The sequence below is a fragment of the Haemorhous mexicanus genome, chromosome 7 (genome assembly GCF_027477595.1).
Source record: "Haemorhous mexicanus isolate bHaeMex1 chromosome 7, bHaeMex1.pri, whole genome shotgun sequence".
Lineage (NCBI taxonomy): Eukaryota > Metazoa > Chordata > Aves > Passeriformes > Fringillidae > Haemorhous > Haemorhous mexicanus.
The window spans coordinates 3,344,725-3,361,928 of NC_082347.1; the positions used below are offsets into that span (position 1 = coordinate 3,344,725).

General features: G+C 48.0%; 2 protein-coding genes across 4 annotated transcripts in view; one reads left to right on the forward strand and one right to left on the reverse strand.

The window, feature by feature from the left end:
* Positions 1-4,563, forward strand: part of LOC132329644 (hexokinase-1) — a 45,259-nt gene extending 40,696 nt beyond the window's left edge. For both annotated transcript variants that reach the window (XM_059850881.1, XM_059850882.1), the window contains exons 17-18: positions 508-741; positions 1,449-4,563. In XM_059850881.1, coding sequence (XP_059706864.1) covers positions 508-741; positions 1,449-1,593 — 379 coding nt within the window. In that variant the 3' untranslated portion in view covers positions 1,594-4,563. The remainder of the gene's footprint in view (positions 1-507; positions 742-1,448) is intronic.
* A 1,670-nt stretch (positions 4,564-6,233) lies between these two features.
* On the reverse strand, positions 6,234-17,204 carry TACR2 (tachykinin receptor 2). 2 transcript variants are annotated; one of them, XM_059850884.1, is made up of 6 exons: positions 17,136-17,204; positions 14,774-15,461; positions 11,254-11,448; positions 9,063-9,219; positions 8,257-8,453; positions 6,234-7,103 (listed from the first exon to the last, which is right to left on the reverse strand). In XM_059850884.1, the coding sequence occupies exons 2-6, from the start codon at positions 15,175-15,177 to the stop codon at positions 6,908-6,910; spliced, it is 1,149 nt and encodes a 382-aa protein (XP_059706867.1). In that variant the 5' UTR covers positions 15,178-15,461; positions 17,136-17,204; the 3' UTR covers positions 6,234-6,907. The 2 variants fall into 2 exon arrangements, with proteins under 2 accessions (XP_059706867.1, XP_059706868.1); XM_059850885.1 differs by lacking the exon at positions 6,234-7,103 and having other exon boundaries at positions 8,253-8,453.

Here is a 17,204-nt window from a genome sequence, read left to right on the forward strand (position 1 = left end):
TAGCAATGCTCATGTCTAAACCCTGGGAAGGCCTGTCAAGGATTCCCTCACTCTCTCATTTTATTTCCTTGTTTGGAAAACAAGCCATTTTCCTGGGCCCCTTGTGTGTGTTTAGCTGCAGTTGTGGAATTGAATGAGCACTAGCTGAGTGAGCACTGCTTACTGGGTGGTTTTGTGCTTTTATTGCTCGGACTCTGTATTTTAAAGCAATCTCTGAGGCTTCACGGGGGAAAAAAACTCCAAGGTCATGGTTAAAATTATTTTCCTGGAATGCCCCATGGTAAGAAGAGAGAAGGGGAGGCAGTGCAGAGCTGGGCTTGGAGCCTCTGTTGCTGCTTGCACCCCTCTCCTGCCCTGCAGCACAGTGCAGGGGTGACTGAATTTGCCTTCCCCGGGGTCACTCGTGCTGTCAGGAGAGGCTGCTGCCTGGGCTGGGTGCACCATCAGTGCTGTGGGGTTTATGTCTTGACTGAGGGAAAGCTGTAACACGGTGTTCTCCTCCCACAGTGACAGGTTAGCCTTGCTGCAGGTGAGAACCATCCTCCAGCAGCTGGGGCTCAACAGCACCTGCGACGACAGCATCATCGTCAAGACAGTCTGCGGGGCGGTGTCGAGGCGAGCAGCCCAGCTCTGTGGTGCTGGAATGGCTGCCATTGTAGATAAAATTAGGGAGAACAGAGGGTTAGAGCGCCTGGAGATAACGGTTGGTGTGGATGGCACTCTCTACAAACTGCACCCACAGTGAGTGTTTGCCTTCTCAGCTTTTGTTTGTGCCTCGCGTGTGCGTCCTTCCTCCTGATGCTCCCAACTGGACTCTGTCACTTGCTGGGATAAGAGCCAGGGGAAAAAATGTCTTAATCAGGGGGCTCAGGGCTTTCTGAAGGGCAATGAGAGGATCAAGAATGACTTGTGAAAGATTCTTGGGGTGGTGACAAACTGAATGGGACACAGCTTGCCGAGTGAGTTGGAAGCTGTGTAGCAAGGGAAGGATCTCTTGGCTCTGGACAGGCAATGACAGAGCAGTGCTGAAATGCCTGGTGCCTCTTTGGAGGATGTTTCTGTTCAGTGTCCAGAGGAGAAGAGCTGCTGCAGAGCAGTGCAGGTGAGAGCAGGAGTCTAGAAGAGCTGGGGGCAGGAGGAGAAGAGAGCTAGTGCCCACCTCTAGTGTGCATGGAAGGAGATGGGTGGGAAGGAGAAGACTTATGTGATCTGCTCTTTTCCCTTTGCTGTGGATTAGTGATCCCAGTTAACCTCACACAGTCAGGTGGGGCTGGGATGCAAGTGCTTTTTTCCTTTAACTCCTACTGCTCCCAGGCTTCAGATCCACCCTGGTTTCCAACATTTTAATTCTTGGCCTGATGAAAGGGGACTCAGTGCAAATGCCCGTGGCAGTGCTCCACAGCTGCTGCAGGACCTTCCTCACCCACTGCCCTTGTTTGCTTTCACAGCTTCTCGAGGATCATGCACCAGACAGTCAAAGATCTGGCACCCAACTGCGACGTGACCTTCCTGCTGTCGGAGGACGGCAGCGGGAAAGGGGCAGCGCTCATCACAGCCGTGGGATGCAGGCTTCGTGAGGCTGAGCAGAACTGAACTCCACAGCCCTGGCCTCACTTCTGTCTTGTGTTTCTCATAAAGCAGCGACTGCATAGTCAGAACTGGTAAAAAACTCAGAACTCACTGCTTTATCGGGGGAAAAAAAAGAAATTACAACTAATGACATAAAAAAAATAGGATACAAGATAGAATGTGTGCTCTTAATAATATCTCCTGTTTCTGGACCCCAATCTGCATGTTTCTTACTCACCTTGTTGGTACCTTCCCCATCTGTAGGTCATGGGAAAAAAAAAAAAAACAGTCTATAATTTCTGCAGTTGTCAAAAATCAGTTGTTGTCTGAGACGAAGTTGCCCCCAAGTGATGTGCATTGAGAGCTCCCATTGCATCGTACCAAACGTGTTCTTTGCAGCATCCCTGTTAAGCACACTGCCAGCACGCTGACCACCAGACCTGGGTGTTGATGCTTTTAAGTGAAGGGGAAGCAACAGTTCCCTCCTGCATTATCTACCTGCTGTTGTTTCGTCTCAAGCAGTTGTGAAAACATTTTGGTGTGTCAGCACCGTGCACGCACGTAACTCTGTAGTGGGACTTGACACCGCGGCTTACTCGCTTCCCTGATGCCTCCTGTCATGGTGAGAGTAAACACCCTTGTCCCACAGACCTGGTTCCATGGTATCCCCCATTGCTTCTGTGAGTAGTGTTGTGTTACCGGGTGAAATCCGTCACGTTTCGGCGAGAAATCCCTAAAGAGCGGTCGGTGACTGGGGTAGTCCAAATCTCCAGCCCTGCCAAATGGGTAGATCTGTGCTCCCTACACGTGCTCTGTTCTTCTCTCAAAGGGTTCTTAGAGAAAATAGTTCCTGTGTCTTCTCATTAGTCCAGGTCGGGGCACTGCAGCTGCCCTGCCACCAAACCTGCAGCTCAGCCGCGTCCCCCGGGTGCGCCTGCTTCCGTCTCTCGCCTTAAATGGGTATTTGCTTCCACACAGAGCTGTAATCTTTCATGCTGTCCAGCAGTCACTCAGAGCACAGACACCCAGCCAGAGTTAGTGTGCAGAGAGGAAGAGGAAGGTTGCGTTTTGATCTTGCCTTTGAGGGCCCAGGTGCGTAAACAACCCAAAAAATCAAAACTGGGTGCAGCTTATTCCGAGGACGAAGGCAACAGCAGATCATTTACACGTGGTGTACCCTGTCCTCTGTCCAGTCAATGCCATTATTATATTTGCATACCAGTTGCATCACTTAAATTGAGAAGCAGTTAGGAAGGTACGTGTCAAGTAACGTTTATAAGTCATGCCACTTTCTGCAAAGAGGGAGACCACACAGCAGTCCTTAATTCCCACTCTTCTACCAAAAATGAATTTGAGATGTCCGCATGGTTTTCCCTGCTGCCTTTTCCTGCAGAAAGTAGATGGAAATTTGCAGGCTGCTCTTCTCTGCTCTCGTTCCACTCCCTAAGATTTGGATTGCCCTACCTATCGATAACATTTCAATATGCATTATGGTGCACTGTGAGTGAATGTTGTAAAGTAACCTGTAAGTCACAAACAGTCATTGCAGCTTTAAGTGTGTGTCTACCTGAAAAATTGCATGCCTAACTGGTTTTGCAAAGGTAGAGGGTCTTTTTACTTTGCACACTAGTAGCTCTGGTACTAGTGTTACGTGATACTTGTGAAAATATTAAACTTTTTTGATGTGCGTTAACTGGTGTTTAGTGGTTCTTTCTGGAAGAGGTGCTGTTGGCTGGTGGCTTAGTGCTTTGGGAAGAGCTATTGTGTAGGGAGAGCTGCAACCTAATCCCAGTGGTGCCTGTGTTTTGTGTGTGTGTTTTTATTCCCGGGCATTCGGGGTCAGATTCACACAGGTCCCCGTGCCTCGTGTTTCCTAACGTAGTTCAGCAGAGGCACAGCGCTGACGGCGCCCAAATCTCGGGGGCCCTGTGGCTTGTCCGGGTGCCCCTCCTGCCCTGTCTTGTGCAGGGGGATCTGTGCTGCAGGGAAGCCTTGGGGTGCTGCACCGAGGGCAGGCTGTGGTTTCATTAGGCTGTGCTGGACCTGTGAGCTCCCTGTGTGCGCAGGGTTAACGCGGTGTCAGGTGCTCTGCAGCCCTGGCCGGCACAGCCTGTGATGGAGCTGTGCTAGATGAAAGCCCCTCTTGTGTACACTAAAGCTGTGCTTCTCCAATAACACGTTTTATGTTACAGCTTGAATAGGCTGTGACAGCCTTGATGTGCAGCTATGACCCCAAAACAGGAGACAGAAGAAGGTGAGAAACTTTTTTTGGGTGCAGGGGACATGTTGCATTTGAATTGCTTGAAGGTTTGCAGATCTTGTGCCTGCCGTCGCTGTAGGGGTGGTGTGAGCCGTGCCTGGGGACCTGGCTTTGGAGCTCTTTGGCACCTGAGGGCCAGGCTCAGAGCAGGATAGAGGGTGAAGGAGAAGTGGAAGTTAAACTTGGTCTCAGGGTGACTGTGGATTTTGGAGATGCTGGCATAGGTCGTTTTGTTTATTGGATCCAGCTCATAACAAATAGAGAGTGAGTTTGTGTTTCTAACTTTTCCTACCGTGGACCATAGTTGATGTGCTTGGTAAGACACAGCAGTTCTTTTCCAAAGGGAGACATGGTGGGATTTCCATTTCCAGACTACTTCTTACCCCTAGGAAACTGTTCCAAGTGAATCACAAGCTATAACTGTCTGAAGAAATGTCTCCAATGTTACCCAATCAATGACTGAGATGTCTTTCTTAAAGCTTTTAGGCTTGGTGAATAAAATCACAGTCCTCTTAACTGTTAAGCTGTAATTACTGCAATATGAACACAAAAATCTTTTATTTCCTGGGGAAAAGACCATTTGCATACCACTGTTGTAATGTCATCTGCTCCTTACTCCTCTGGGGTTCTCTCAGAAGCCTTTTGAATGGGTTTTAAAACAAGCAGACCTTGTTTTGTTTTGTTTTCTTAAGAAAATAGCAGAAGGCAAAATAAAGTGTTTCTGAACTTCTGAACCCCGTTCTGTGCTTTTTGTTCTTTCCTTTGCCATAAAAATGAGATTCTTAGTGTTTTTCTTTATTGACTGCAGGGACTGCTTTGCTACTTAAAGCACAAGTGAACATGCAGGGGAGGGATTTATTGCTGACCTGGATCTGTGTGGTATTTAACCCTGTCTATATTTATTAATGGAGAATTGCATGTACTTACCATGGGGCATGGTGTTCCTGTTGCCTCATGTATCACAGGAATAACCTGGCCTGCTGTGTGACAAGGGCTTGGAGCACCTCTGCTTCCCTAACTGTTGCTGTTTGTATGAGATAAAACCTCAGGATCTGCACTGTGGGTCTGCCAGGGCGTGGAGAATTCCTTTTGCAAGGTGAAGAAATCCTCCTCTGCTTTCTGCTCCCAGCAAGAGAAAGAGATGCCTCGAGCTGTCAGAAAACATCAGTGCCAGCCAGGGACTGCACAGGGGAGGCACTGGCAGCACGTGTGTGACTCTGGGCCATCTGGAATAGGCTCTGGCTGGATGTTCAGGTGTGATGGAAGGGGGAGGGGGAAGTTGGGATGCTCAAGGCCTGTTTAATGCAAAAAGCTCTGCATAGGCAACTGCAGAGTTTAAAGGCCTTCGACTCCAGCAGCTGGGCAGGGGGAGCACAGCTCACATATAGCAAGTACTGAGCTCTGTGAGTAGCTGTCCTTCAGCTCCCCAGAGCAGGAGTCTCTGCCATGTCTAGCCTGGTCCCAGTGATGTGTGCCTGGCAGAGCATCCCTCCCAAAGGGTTTTCAGTCCCTCTGGCAGAGTGACTTGGTGGTGGCTGGCTAAATGCCACCAAAAATTGGTGAATGCCTCTTGCTGCTCTCCCTCTGCCCTGCACACACCCCAGCAGGGCAGCTGTGGGAAGGGCAGGCTGGCCTGGGGAGAGGGCTGGCCAGGTGACAGCTGGACTAGAAACCATCTGCTGGAATGATTTAAAATTGTGAATTTTGCAGAGGGGCCTGGGCTCTCTTGTCCCAATAGTGGGACAAGTTTGTTGAAATAATTGTTCTCCACAGGGCCAGGGAGGTGGAGAAGTGAAGAACAGATATCTCATACCCATATTGGAACAGGCTTGGCAAAATCTTATCCCTGAGTACTCTTTCAGTTCAAGCCATGAACATTTCCTCTGGATTTACTGCAGAATTTAAGCCTGGCAGCACTGTGTAGTTTGGCTTTCACAGAGCAAAGGAGAATATTTCAAATAACTGGATCTTGTCAACATCACAGGAGCTTTTTAATTGATAAAGTATGGCTCTGTGATATTATTCACAAACCTGTCATGAGAAGTGAAGGTGCTTACTTATCACACCATTATTAAATGCTGTATTACTTTTACATAATGTTTATATTTCAGCTTCTCCTGGTTTGTGTGCCTGCACATAATGCCTCAGGCTGGGAAGATGACATATTCCAGCTTTTATTTTTATACCTGGGAAGAGCAGCGAGGATAAATATGGGGTAAGTCTGGAAAGGGAAGGTGCAGGGACTGTCTGGGAAGAGACAGTGATGGACCACTGCTGTTAGGACTAAAAGGATGTAAAGAAGGTGGATTCTGAGTGGATCCATGAGCCCTGACCAAGCCAGTGGCCATCCCTGGCTACTGACTTTTCTGGGAGCCTCACTCCAAATTAGGCACCACAATTAATGTGAAGGAGAACTCACTTGAGCATGGTTTAATAGGAAAAAGAGCATCATATTTTGGGACAAGGTTCTAGAAATCCGTGCAAGGACAACATCTTAAGGAACTGTTTCTGCTGGTGAATTTGCAGGCATGAAAATCCCAGAATGCAGAAATTTGTGAGGATTTTTCAGTCTGGATGTGCTAGTATTTACCTTTGTTGTAAACAGGCTTTGGTCCACAGTGCCTTGGGGCTGCTGAGCCCTGGGACTTGGCTGCCCACACAGCCCCAGGGTCCATCCCAGCTGGGCCACTTGAGCCCCAGCCTTTCTGCTCCATCACCTCGTTCCTCAATTCAAGTGTCCTGGTGGAACAGAAGTCAGGAGATCACAATGTAGAAGAGAAGAATTTATATTTTCCTGATTGGCACTGCCTCAGATCTGCTTTGCTGATTTTTGGACCTCCTGGGCCTGATGTCTGTTCTGTATTGCAGTTGTTGATGTAAGGGAGGGCTAAACTCCTATCTGCAGCTTGGACCTACATGGATATAAGTGTTACCAACACTCTGCCTTCAATGCTGATGGCACCTAAGAAGTCCTGTAGGAAACAGTTGTTCCAGAGAAAAGGAGCTGCTTTTCAGGCTTCTTCAGATCTGCTGCCTTGGCATGATGTGTGGGATGGAGCCAGAACCAGGAGCAGGAAATCAAAGGGTTAATCTGGTGAGGGTCAAGGCTGTCTTCTCTTTCTCATTCAGCTGAGTTTCTGTGTTGAAACTTGTTGCTCTTGACTTCCTGTGGGTTGTCTGGTAGAGAGATGGGGACATAAGTTTAAGTTTGTCTTTTTCAGTTGCTTTGATGCAGGGACACCACCTGAAGGCCAGCTTGAATCCAGAGCGAAACCTGGCAAAGGGAGAAGGGCAATTCAATGGTGAAATGATCTTTCTAATTGTGCAGAGAATGAACAAACTCCTGACTTGGTCCTACCTGTGAATGACTATGGAAAGAAATATTTCCACTGAAATCAAAGGAATGAGGTGAAAAGCTAAATGCATGAAAGCATGGAGGGAGGTGCACTGGGAGTTTCTGGTCAGATTTCCCTGTATTTTAAGTGAACATACATGATCACAGTGGAATGGCAGGGAGTTTGGTGTGCTCAGTGGATGGTGCTGACTGTGCTGGTAACTGCATTTGTGACACACAGAGCAGCTGAGGAGAACACATGCATTTACCCACTGGGAGCTTTTAAAAGAAAACTTCATTATTAAATGAGGAAGCTGTCTCCTTTCTGAGAGAGGAGGAGGAGGAGGAGGAGGAGATGTTTGTGTGCTTCATGCTAAATGCAGTTTGGGTGAATGGGCTGCAAAATTCCTTTGCCAGCTCACAGGAGCGAGCCTTGCAGCATCGCTCTGGGGTTAAACACTGTCTGCTGCAGTCCCAGTGACACTGCACAGGACCTGGGCTGATAACCATTTATTGCCTTTGAAGCTCACAGCGAGCCTGAAGAGGGCCGTGGGGGGGTTCTGGATGCGGGATTTGTCACAGAGATCCCCGGGCAGCCGGAGCAGCTCCCTGCTCTCTGCAGCGCAGAGCAAGAGGGACATCTCTTGGCACGCTGGGGATGTGCTCCCCCAGCTGCTCCCTCGTGGTGACACCTCCCCACGGCACCTTCACAGCCACCCGTGGGCTGCTTCCCACCCGTGGGGTGAGCCCAGGACTGCTGGGGGGTGGCCTGGGAAGAGCAGGTGAGGTGGCTGAGCCAGCCCAGCAGATGCAGTGCAGGGGTTGCAGATCCCTCCCTTGGGAGCAGGATGGTCTGCAGGTGGAAATGGGTGCAAATGTGGCTGTGCTGATCCTGTTTCTGCTGCCTGTGCTTTATTCAGAGACAGAAAAGGCTATGGGCTGAGTTAAAAGCTCAGAGTTTATCCCATTATCAGCACAGGGTAAGTTAAGTTGTCTCACTGGCCTGGGGACTGCAGTTGAAAATCACAGCTGTTCTCACCTCCAGAGATTTATGCTTTTTTCAGGCTGTGCACACATGCTCACAGTAGCTCACCTCTGGTTCAGGCAGCAGTAGATGATGGGGTTGTACATTGTGGAGCTCATGGCAAGGAGGAAGACTGCGAGATACACCTGCTGAATGTACTTCTGCTGGTAGATGTCCTCCTTGAAGCTCCCCAGGATGAAGTAGATGTGGTAGGGCAGCCAGCAGACAGCAAAAATGATCACCACGACCACCATGGTCTTCACAAACTAGGAAAACAAAGCCAAGGGGTTATTCCTGGGCTCTGGGTGATTGGGCTTGCTGGGGCAGTGGGAAGTGCTGGTGTCACTTTGAGCCTGGCTGGCCCTCCCAAAGTGCAGAGTATGGAATGCAGACCTGGACTGCTGTGGCATAGAAACCAGCCCTGGTGATGAAAACTGGGAGCAGGGAGGGAGTGCCCTGGCCATGGAAACTGGAGCAGGGAGGGAGTGCCCAGGTGATGGGAACAGGGTGGGGGTTAAAGCAAACCTCTCCCAGGGCACTGAGTGCACTCTGCAGAGGAACTGCTTGTAGCTGCACCAGGGAGATGTGCAGGGAAAGGAGATCTCTGCTCTTGCACTGAGACTGCTCCCCTCTGCCCAGAGTTTTATTCTGTGTGGATTCTTTTCACTCTCTAAGGGCTGCTGGCAGCCAGCCTGCTGCTGTGAGCCTTTCTTCCTTGAAGGCTGCCTGGTCCCTTTACCCTGGACCCAAAATATTTTGTTACCCTTTCAAACCCAATCCCACAAGATTTTGTACGGAACACCAGCTCCATTTTGGAACTGGAGCCAGCAGGGCTGGTGTGCTGGGGGTAATGATACTAAAGTTTCACTTCTGACCTTTTTTTTGGCATTAACTTGGTGCTCATAGTGGACTCTGTTCAGGTGGCTGCCTGGAGCTGTGCTGCTCCACAGGGTAACTCCTATAATGCTGTATGCAACAAACATCACCATTAAAGGCAGAAAATAAATCAACACAATCACAGCGATGTGGTACCTGGAAGAGAAGAACAAGCAGTTTTTCACAGTCAGTGTGGCTCCTGGACAGCTCTTTCAGAAATTGTCTTTTGGATATGTACGCTGGCTCCTATTAGTGAAACCACAAAGAAGAAATCTTGCCTATAATTATTGTGACAGGGATTTCTGTAAGCAGCAAAATCTCATCTCTCTGGTGGTGTGATGAGGGGTCCTTGGGCTGGATTCCCTGCTCTTTCAAGACAGAGCAACATCATTGGTCTTTTAGCAGAAGGTTGCACTCCAGAACCACCTGCATTGTGGTTAAGGTTCTTTACTCTGGTAAACTTCTATATCCTTTATAGCCAATATTTTTCAGGCACTGGCAGTCAGTGGTGCATTGTTTGGGGTTTTTTAAATTTTTTTTTTTTTTTTTTTTACTTCTTTCTGTCATAATTATACACATCTTTCCTTCAGAACAGGATTTTCCTATGTTCTGAAGTCTAGAAATCTTGAAAGATGGGTTTATTTAACTGCAAAGGATTCAGAGGACACACAGGAACCCAGCTCTCAATTCTTTTTTTGGTTTTCCTTTGGGTTTCTTAATATTTCTTTTCCTTGTTATTTGGACTAGTATGAATGGCTGCACATGGCTTTTTCTCCATGGTCTGTGTTGTAGGATCTGTCCCACCAAACCCATCACTCAGGATGATTTCTGGGGAGCAATGTTTCCCACTCCCTTTCTAAGAGAGATAGCAAAACCTGCAGATCTGAGGCTGTTCAGGGAGAGAGAGCTGGTGAGTGATGGACTGTGGTCAGGAGCTGCTGCTCTTCAGCTGGAGATCCCAGAAAGGACCTGCCCTGCTATTTGCCACGTTCAGGACCAGCCTTTCCAGCCCACAGCAGGCTGGGGAACTCATCTGAATCCTTTCCATGCCATGGATGTGGGAGAGATAAACCTCCTGCTTCTCATCTGAATGGAAGAGTCACCAGTGACTCGTGTATTTGTGGTTATCTATTCTCCCTCCTCCTCAATCCACAGCAGCCTGGCACACTGTCCCCAAAAAGTACCCAAGGTACCAAAAAGGAGCCCCCAGGAGGAGGAGCATCACCCAGCATGAGAGGTTTGAGCCTGATTTTACTCTTTGCTCAGCTGGCAACAACTGGCCACCACTGTCTGAACATGCTGCAGCTTGGCCAAAGTGACACAAAGGTGGTGGAACTTGGCCCACATTAGTGTGAAAATGAGTTAGTTTGGTAACAGCTGAGTTGAGGAGGCACCCAGCTGCCTGCCAGAGGTGAAGACTGAGCAGGGAAAATGTCCCACCTGCATGGAGCCTTCACAGTGGGGTTTGGTTTGAAAAATTGTTTGCACTCTGCTAAAGGATTTCTTCCTTTTCCTGAGTTCTTCCCCTGCTACTTTGTAGAAATAAGTTTTGCTTGGTAGATTTCTCCAAGGTGCACGGTGTGCTTTGGCTGATGAGTAATCCCAGCAGATCCCCTGCATGCAGGGTATGGCCTCTTTCATCTGTTTGAACAATCTTGCTCTCAGGCAGGAGGAAATCTCTGTGAGGCTCAGGAGCCTTGAGGAGTGCAGATGTGTGCCCAGATAAATACATCTATAAAACCCTAGGATGTTTAAAACATGCTGCTCTCAGGTTTTCTTTTCCTTTTACCCCACAAAGAGCAGAATAATTTTTAACCAGTTATGTGGCTTCTCAGCATTAAAGATACCCAGTTTCCTCCTGCCTGGCAGGGGAAGAAAATCCAGAACCTTTGAAACCAGGATTTACTGATTGCTTAGAGACTTTTTGCACTGGTTTCTCTTAAATTCCCCAAGGCCTGTATGTAGGGTTTCTGGACATTATAACCAGTTTTCAAAGCAGGGGAGGGTGGCAGGTTCAGGATTACCCTGAACCACCATCTCCTGGCAGCTTTTTCCAACTGAGTTTGGATGGGCTGCCCCACATGGCCCTGCTCTCTCTCTCCCAGCACTCTGCACAGCCAGCACTTTGGGGCTGAAATGATTTTCCTGGTTCACTTTAGGCTGAATTGGGAGTTTCATGGTGTCTCTTACGCCAGCTGGTGCTTGGATCCCACATCATCAGGCCAGACCACGATGCATTTCATGGTGCCATTGTCCAGGGTGATCTCAGCATAGAAGCACTGGGGGAAGGCAAGCCCGAATGCCACCAGCCAGATGATCCCAATGATGACCCTGGTGCTTCCAGCAGACAGCCTGGGCTTGAAGGGGTGAATGATGGCCACATACCTGCAAGAAACCAGGTGGAATGCTTTTAAAGTGCATACTGCTTTTACAGTGGGATTGGCAGTCTGTACAACCAGTGCAGCAAGGGTAAAAACTCACCAGCAGTGAGTGGGTTTGTTAATACAGACATTTTGACAGGTTCCAGGCTGTAAAGAATAAAGAACTAAATCCTTTCTGGAGAGAATGATTGCAAGTCTTAGGGAAGGATTTATTAAACCCACGTGGATGGATGCTTCTGTGTGAGGAGGAAGCAGACAGGCTTTGCAAGAATTCCCCTTATGGAATTTTTAATAGAATCCCAGAGTGGTTTGGGGTTGGAAGGCAGGGACACCTTCCACTCCCTCAGGTTGCTCCAACCTGCCCTTGAATACTTCCAGGGATCCAGGGGCAGCCACAGCTCCTCTGGGCACCCTGTGCCAGACCTCACCTCCCTCACGGGGGAAGAATATCCCAATATCCCATCTAACCCTTCACTCATCAGCATGAAGCCTGTCCCCCCCTCCTGTCACTCCTGTAAAAAGCATTCTCCCTCTTTTATTGAAGTTATTTTTGCAAGTGCCTTACCAAAACAAGCCCAGCCAAGCATGCTTTTCCCTCCTAATTATGTCCATCTCTGATGCTTCATATTAGCACAAGAGCAGACTGGGCTTGATTTTTTTTTTTTTTTTTTTATTTTTACCCCGATTTTTTCCCCACTGATTTTGAGCTGTGGAAAACTCTGCTGCCTGCCTCTGTCTGTGACTGCCACTTGTGCTTGCAAGGAAGGAAGGGCTGCCCCTTTCACCCACACCTGCTCAGAGCCCTCAGGCACAGCTGACTATTGGATTACTCAGGAGCCCTCTGGTTTTAAGTTCCCTGTGTGGAAATGCACGGTGTTGTGAGGAGTACACAATCAATTATGCATTTCTTGTCATGCTGCCCCCGTTCTTTGTCATGGCTGTAACACAGGCACAGTAGAGTGGAAAATTCCCATTGCCTCCTGGATTTCAGAGAAAAAAATCTGACAAATTGTGCTGTCTCTTGGCCAGGCTGTTGGTAGGGAGCTCTGCCCAGCTGCTGCTGCAGGAAAGGCAGCACAGTGAGCAGTGCAGGGCCTTATTTAGCTATAAAATGTTCATGTTACCTTGTTTTCCTTCAGCTTGCCATGGGCAGTGTTACCCAGTGCTCAGGGAGCAATCCACAGGTGGGTATTCTCCAGAGTGTTTGCCCACACAAGTGCCTGAGGTGATGATCTGTCAATGCCCTCAGTGAATGGCAAATCCTGGGAAGAAGTGATGCCAGCCACTGTGCTGTCCCTGCAGCCATCAGAGGGGTTACAGGGCTGGCTGCAGGCTTTCCCCAGGGCAAGCTGTGATTTTAGGTGAGCTCCTGCACGTTGGGAGATTTATCAAACCTGCTGAGATCTCCTGGCCCCCTTGCTTTGTGGCAGCACAGCCTGCTGCTCATGCTTGTTGTGTCCCTCAATGCCCCTGTGACATCCCAGGATGCTGGGACCACAATCTTTCTCTGCTCCTCATCCATGTAAACAAAACAAGCTGAATTTTGGACCCTCTGCTGCCCTTTCCAAGCAGGCCATAGGAGACTTTGCTAAGCAGAGTGTGAAACTGGAGCTGATCAATAAGGCTGCATTTCTGCCTGGAGCACTGCAGCGGGAACAGCTGCTCTGGGAATGGGGAAATGGAGTGATCCTAGACACAGCAGTGAGCAATATCACCAGGGGCTTTTCCACCCCAGACAAAAGTGACTTAGAGCCATCACTTCTCAGCCTCCTTCCTTGAAATAAACCACTTCAGAAGATGTTGTTTTTATAGAAGTTAAACACTGGGGCTGGAGTGGACGCAAGTTCTCTTAACAATAAATGGAAGCGTCAGGTTTCCAGGATCTATTTTAAGGCCAACCAAAGAATAGCTAAATATGGTTTGCAGTGAGGTGCCAAGTTCTCTTTCTGATCTGTGCCATATGACTAAAGAGATCTTGGCTGTATAGGTGCTTTCACCAAAAAATCCCTAAGGAACAAGAATAGGAAGACATGACAACAGGCTGAAACAGCTTTTTAAAAATATTCTTTGTCAGACAACATTTATAAAATAGCAGCTAACAACAACCCTTGATTTACAGCCAGGAGCAGCAAAAGAGTATTTGAGTCTAAAACTGAGCTGCCAGTGGTTCTAAAGAGGGATTTGCTCCCATCAGGGCACCTGCAGCCTGACAAACAACAGGTACTGCACTGTGCCCTGTCCCCAGCTCCTGCACAGGTTTCAGCCCTTCTCCCTCTCCCAGCCTGTTTATCCGGAGTGCTGGGTCTGTGATTGCTCCCTGAGCCGGGCTGTGCCGGGCTGCTCCGAGCTGCCACCCCGGGGGCTCAGGCAGCAAAGATTTGGGGGGGCTCATCTGAATCCTGCTGCCCCTGTGGAAAGGGGAAAGTGCAAAGTCAACAGCAAGGCTTTGATAAAGGAGTGCCTTTATTTCACTCCTTTGATAGAGGAGTGCCGGTATTTCACTCCTTTGATAAAGGAATGATGGTATTTTGCCGGGTCGGGCTGCCCCAGGGAAGTCCTTCCCCCTGAGGCTGCAGCAGGGAGAGGGAAAGTAGGGATGGAAGGAGGGCAGAGAGCCTAAAGGGAAATAACCTCCTCTGCTTCTTGCTCACAGCATGGCCTTAGAGGGAGGAAACTCCCACAAGCTTTTGGCCCCTTTCTAGCAAAAAGGAAAAACAGCTTCATGCTATTTAGCAATGAGCTGTAAACACAGTCAGACTCCAGAAATTAAAGCTTAAGTAAAAGTGACTTGGAAGTTGGAAGGGAATTTTATGATTCGCCCCAGAAGTCGAACAGAACCACTGTAATTACTTCCCTCCCTCTCAGAATAAGTCATTCTAATGAAGCAGGGGAGCAGACTCTGCCATTTCTAATTTAATTCCCATTATTTCTGGTGGTTTGCTGGACTCACAGCAGGATCAGGGCTGCTGATAGGTTCAGCAGCCTGCAGCATATTCTCCTTTTTCTGGATATATCCATCTTGTGGTTTAAAAAAACCCAACAATGACACAGGAGAGTTTTCAGGATGATTGGGAAACAATTTATGATCAATAGTGTGGGAACAACAAAAATACCAGCCACTTCCACTCGTTCCAGTTTCGGGTGTGATTCAGACCAGGGATAAAAACCAGAGGATCGTGCCATAATTAGCATCAAACCCCACAGTCTGGCACTCCTTCCACTTTGCTGATAAGGCACCTGACAGGGTGGGGGCCAAACTATTGCAATGATTTCTTTCCATGACTTACAGGGGATCTTTTGGGACCTCATCTCCTCCATTCGCCTCTTACCTCTCTGCAGCCACGGCTGTCATGGAGTAAATGCTCACAAACACTGCAGTGATGGGGAACCAGTTCTGAAACCTGCAGAATTCCTCTCCAAAGTACCAGACATTGTGGCTGGCATAGATAAAATTGAAGATGGTGTTGAAGGCAGACATCAGCAGGTCCGAAAGGGCCAAGTTAACAATGAAGTAATTGGTCGCCGTCCTCATTCTCCTGTGAGCCAGAATAATCCAGATGATGGTGGCGTTGCCAAGGATGGATGTGACAACGATGAAGGAGTAGGTGATGGCCCACAGAGCAATCCTCCAGCCTGGCTGGCTGAACTGGGTTGCTGCTGTCCAGTTGCTGCCATCCTCCAGGGAGCCAGCCTGCGAAACGTTGCTGGCGTTGGAAACGGAAAACACGCCCATGGCTTCTCACTTCTTGTGAAAGTAGAAGAAAATCTTCTGGCACCTGCTCATTTCCTTGCAGTGGATGCTGGTGTATGAATTTCCATGCATTTAACCAAGTGCTGTTAAAAGGACATCAGGATGAGCTGCCTCATGTCCTCTCCTCCTGTTTTCCGAGTGATGCAATGCAGTTCCAGGAGGAGATGATGCCAAGGGCCTCCTCCTCCTTCTTCCCTGGCATTTTAACCTATGCTTGAAGAGCAAAAATCTGAAGAAAAACTTTCTTCTTCAAGTTTCTTTTTCCTCTGAAAAAAAAAAATTTAAAAAAATGAAAAGGAAGATGTTTTCCAGGCCAGTGGCAAGTGGTGTCTTCCTTTAGATTACTTTTAGGGGCAAGAGAACATAAATGGAAGCTAAAAACCACTTCAGTGCAAGTAGAAGCTCTTTGTCAGAGCAGCAGTTTTCTAAAGCAGCAGGTAGCTGAATCCTCTGCAGTGGGACTGGTTTGCTGTTCTTTCCCTGTGTAGCTATTAAGCCCAAGGCAGGAGTTGCACTGGGATAAAATCTCAACAGGTTTTAAGGGGACTTAGAAAGGAGGTGGAGTCTCTTGCAGGGAAAAACTAAACAACCAAGTTGACATCAAATTAAATGTGGCAAAGTGGTGTGTGAAGCTTCTTCCCCCCTTGCTGCAGTCAGTTTTGAATAACCTCTGCCATGGCCACGCTGCTCTGCCAGGATTTTACAGGCTTACAGGCAGGGCTAGGTACTTCTCCAGCTGAAATCCTCAAATTTCCAGGATCCTACCTGACTTCCCGTGAGCTCCCACAGCAAGAGAGAAACTATATTTGATGCAATTCAGCAAGATGAATTCCCAGTGTGTGCTATAAGGACCTGGTGACCTGATGCAGGCAGAAATTTTGGGTTCTTGTAGGAAAGAGGAGCCCCTGCCTCTGCTGGGAGCACAGCGCTCCTGCTCGCTGTCAGCTTAAAGCAAAACAGAAATCTCTGAGGCTGAGATTTCCAAGAGGACTTGGCACTGACTCATGCCTGGGAGCTGAAGGGGTTTCAGGTATGAAAAGCTGCCTTCAGCACTCAGAGTGCCTGTAGTGCTGGGCTGGCAGGAGTTTTCCAGCTCCTGCAGCTCCTTGTGCCAGGCTCTCCTGTAGCAGGGCAGTGTTTATCAGTTCAGGATCCTTTGCACCAGCTCAGCCCGGAATCTTTCCTTGCTTCATTGATTTCTTGAGTTAACCCATCACCTAACCAACTCTTTCAAGCAATATTGCTTTTTGTGAAAAATGTGTTACAATATTGCTTTTTGTGAAAAATGTGTATTTTATGATTGGCTTTCCACAAATATGAAAAAGAAATATGTGTTGTGTTAGAAAGTTAGGCTGTATTCATTTTCTTAAGTAGTGTGTTAAATATAGTTTTAGGTTATAACATAATGTTAAAATACAAACTGTGCTATGTAAGTGTCCTGGTCACCCTAGGACAGTAAGATACTTTTTTAAAGAGAGGACTCCCACCTAGATAGCAGCCACAGGACACCTCAATCTTTCAGAGAAAGAGAATTTATTGCTCCATTATCAGAAGAAATGAACTTCTTCCTGTCTGCTCAGCCCTGAAGACTCAGTCAGGATTCAGAGGAAGAAGCTGACACTGCCCAGACAGAATCCTGGGTTTGAATGGAATTGATGCACCATGGATGAGGTGTATGAATATGCAACAGGCTGTTGCTTTTAAGGGTTAATCCTCTGTTAACGTGGGGCCTTTTTCAGGCTTATTTTGCCCAGAAAGAGGCACCCAGACTGTCTGTAACTCTTTGTTTCTATTGTCTCATATTGTCCTAAATCCAAATTGTCCAAATTATTATTACTCTAATTATATTGCTATTTTTATCACCATTTTACTATCATTAAACTTTTAAAATCTAAAAAACAAGTGATTGGTGTTTTTCACACTTTTAAAGAAATCAATACCTGTAGTCCTGCATGTAATGTCTCCTCCTCTTCCCTGCAGATAATCCCTCTCCCTTCCCTGCCCACAAA

Excerpts from the sequence above, each read along its gene's own strand:
- TACR2 (XM_059850884.1), bottom strand. The coding sequence starts at position 15,177 with ATGGGCGTGTTTTCCGTTTCCAACGCCAGCAACGTTTCGCAGGCTGGC. Across the intron at positions 9,220-11,253 it reads GGATCCAAGCACCAGCTGGC|GTACCACATCGCTGTGATTG; the intron begins GTAAGAGACACC and ends CTTCTCTTCCAG. Across the intron at positions 8,454-9,062 it reads AAGTTAATGCCAAAAAAAAG|TTTGTGAAGACCATGGTGGT; the intron begins GTCAGAAGTGAA and ends TTGTTTTCCTAG.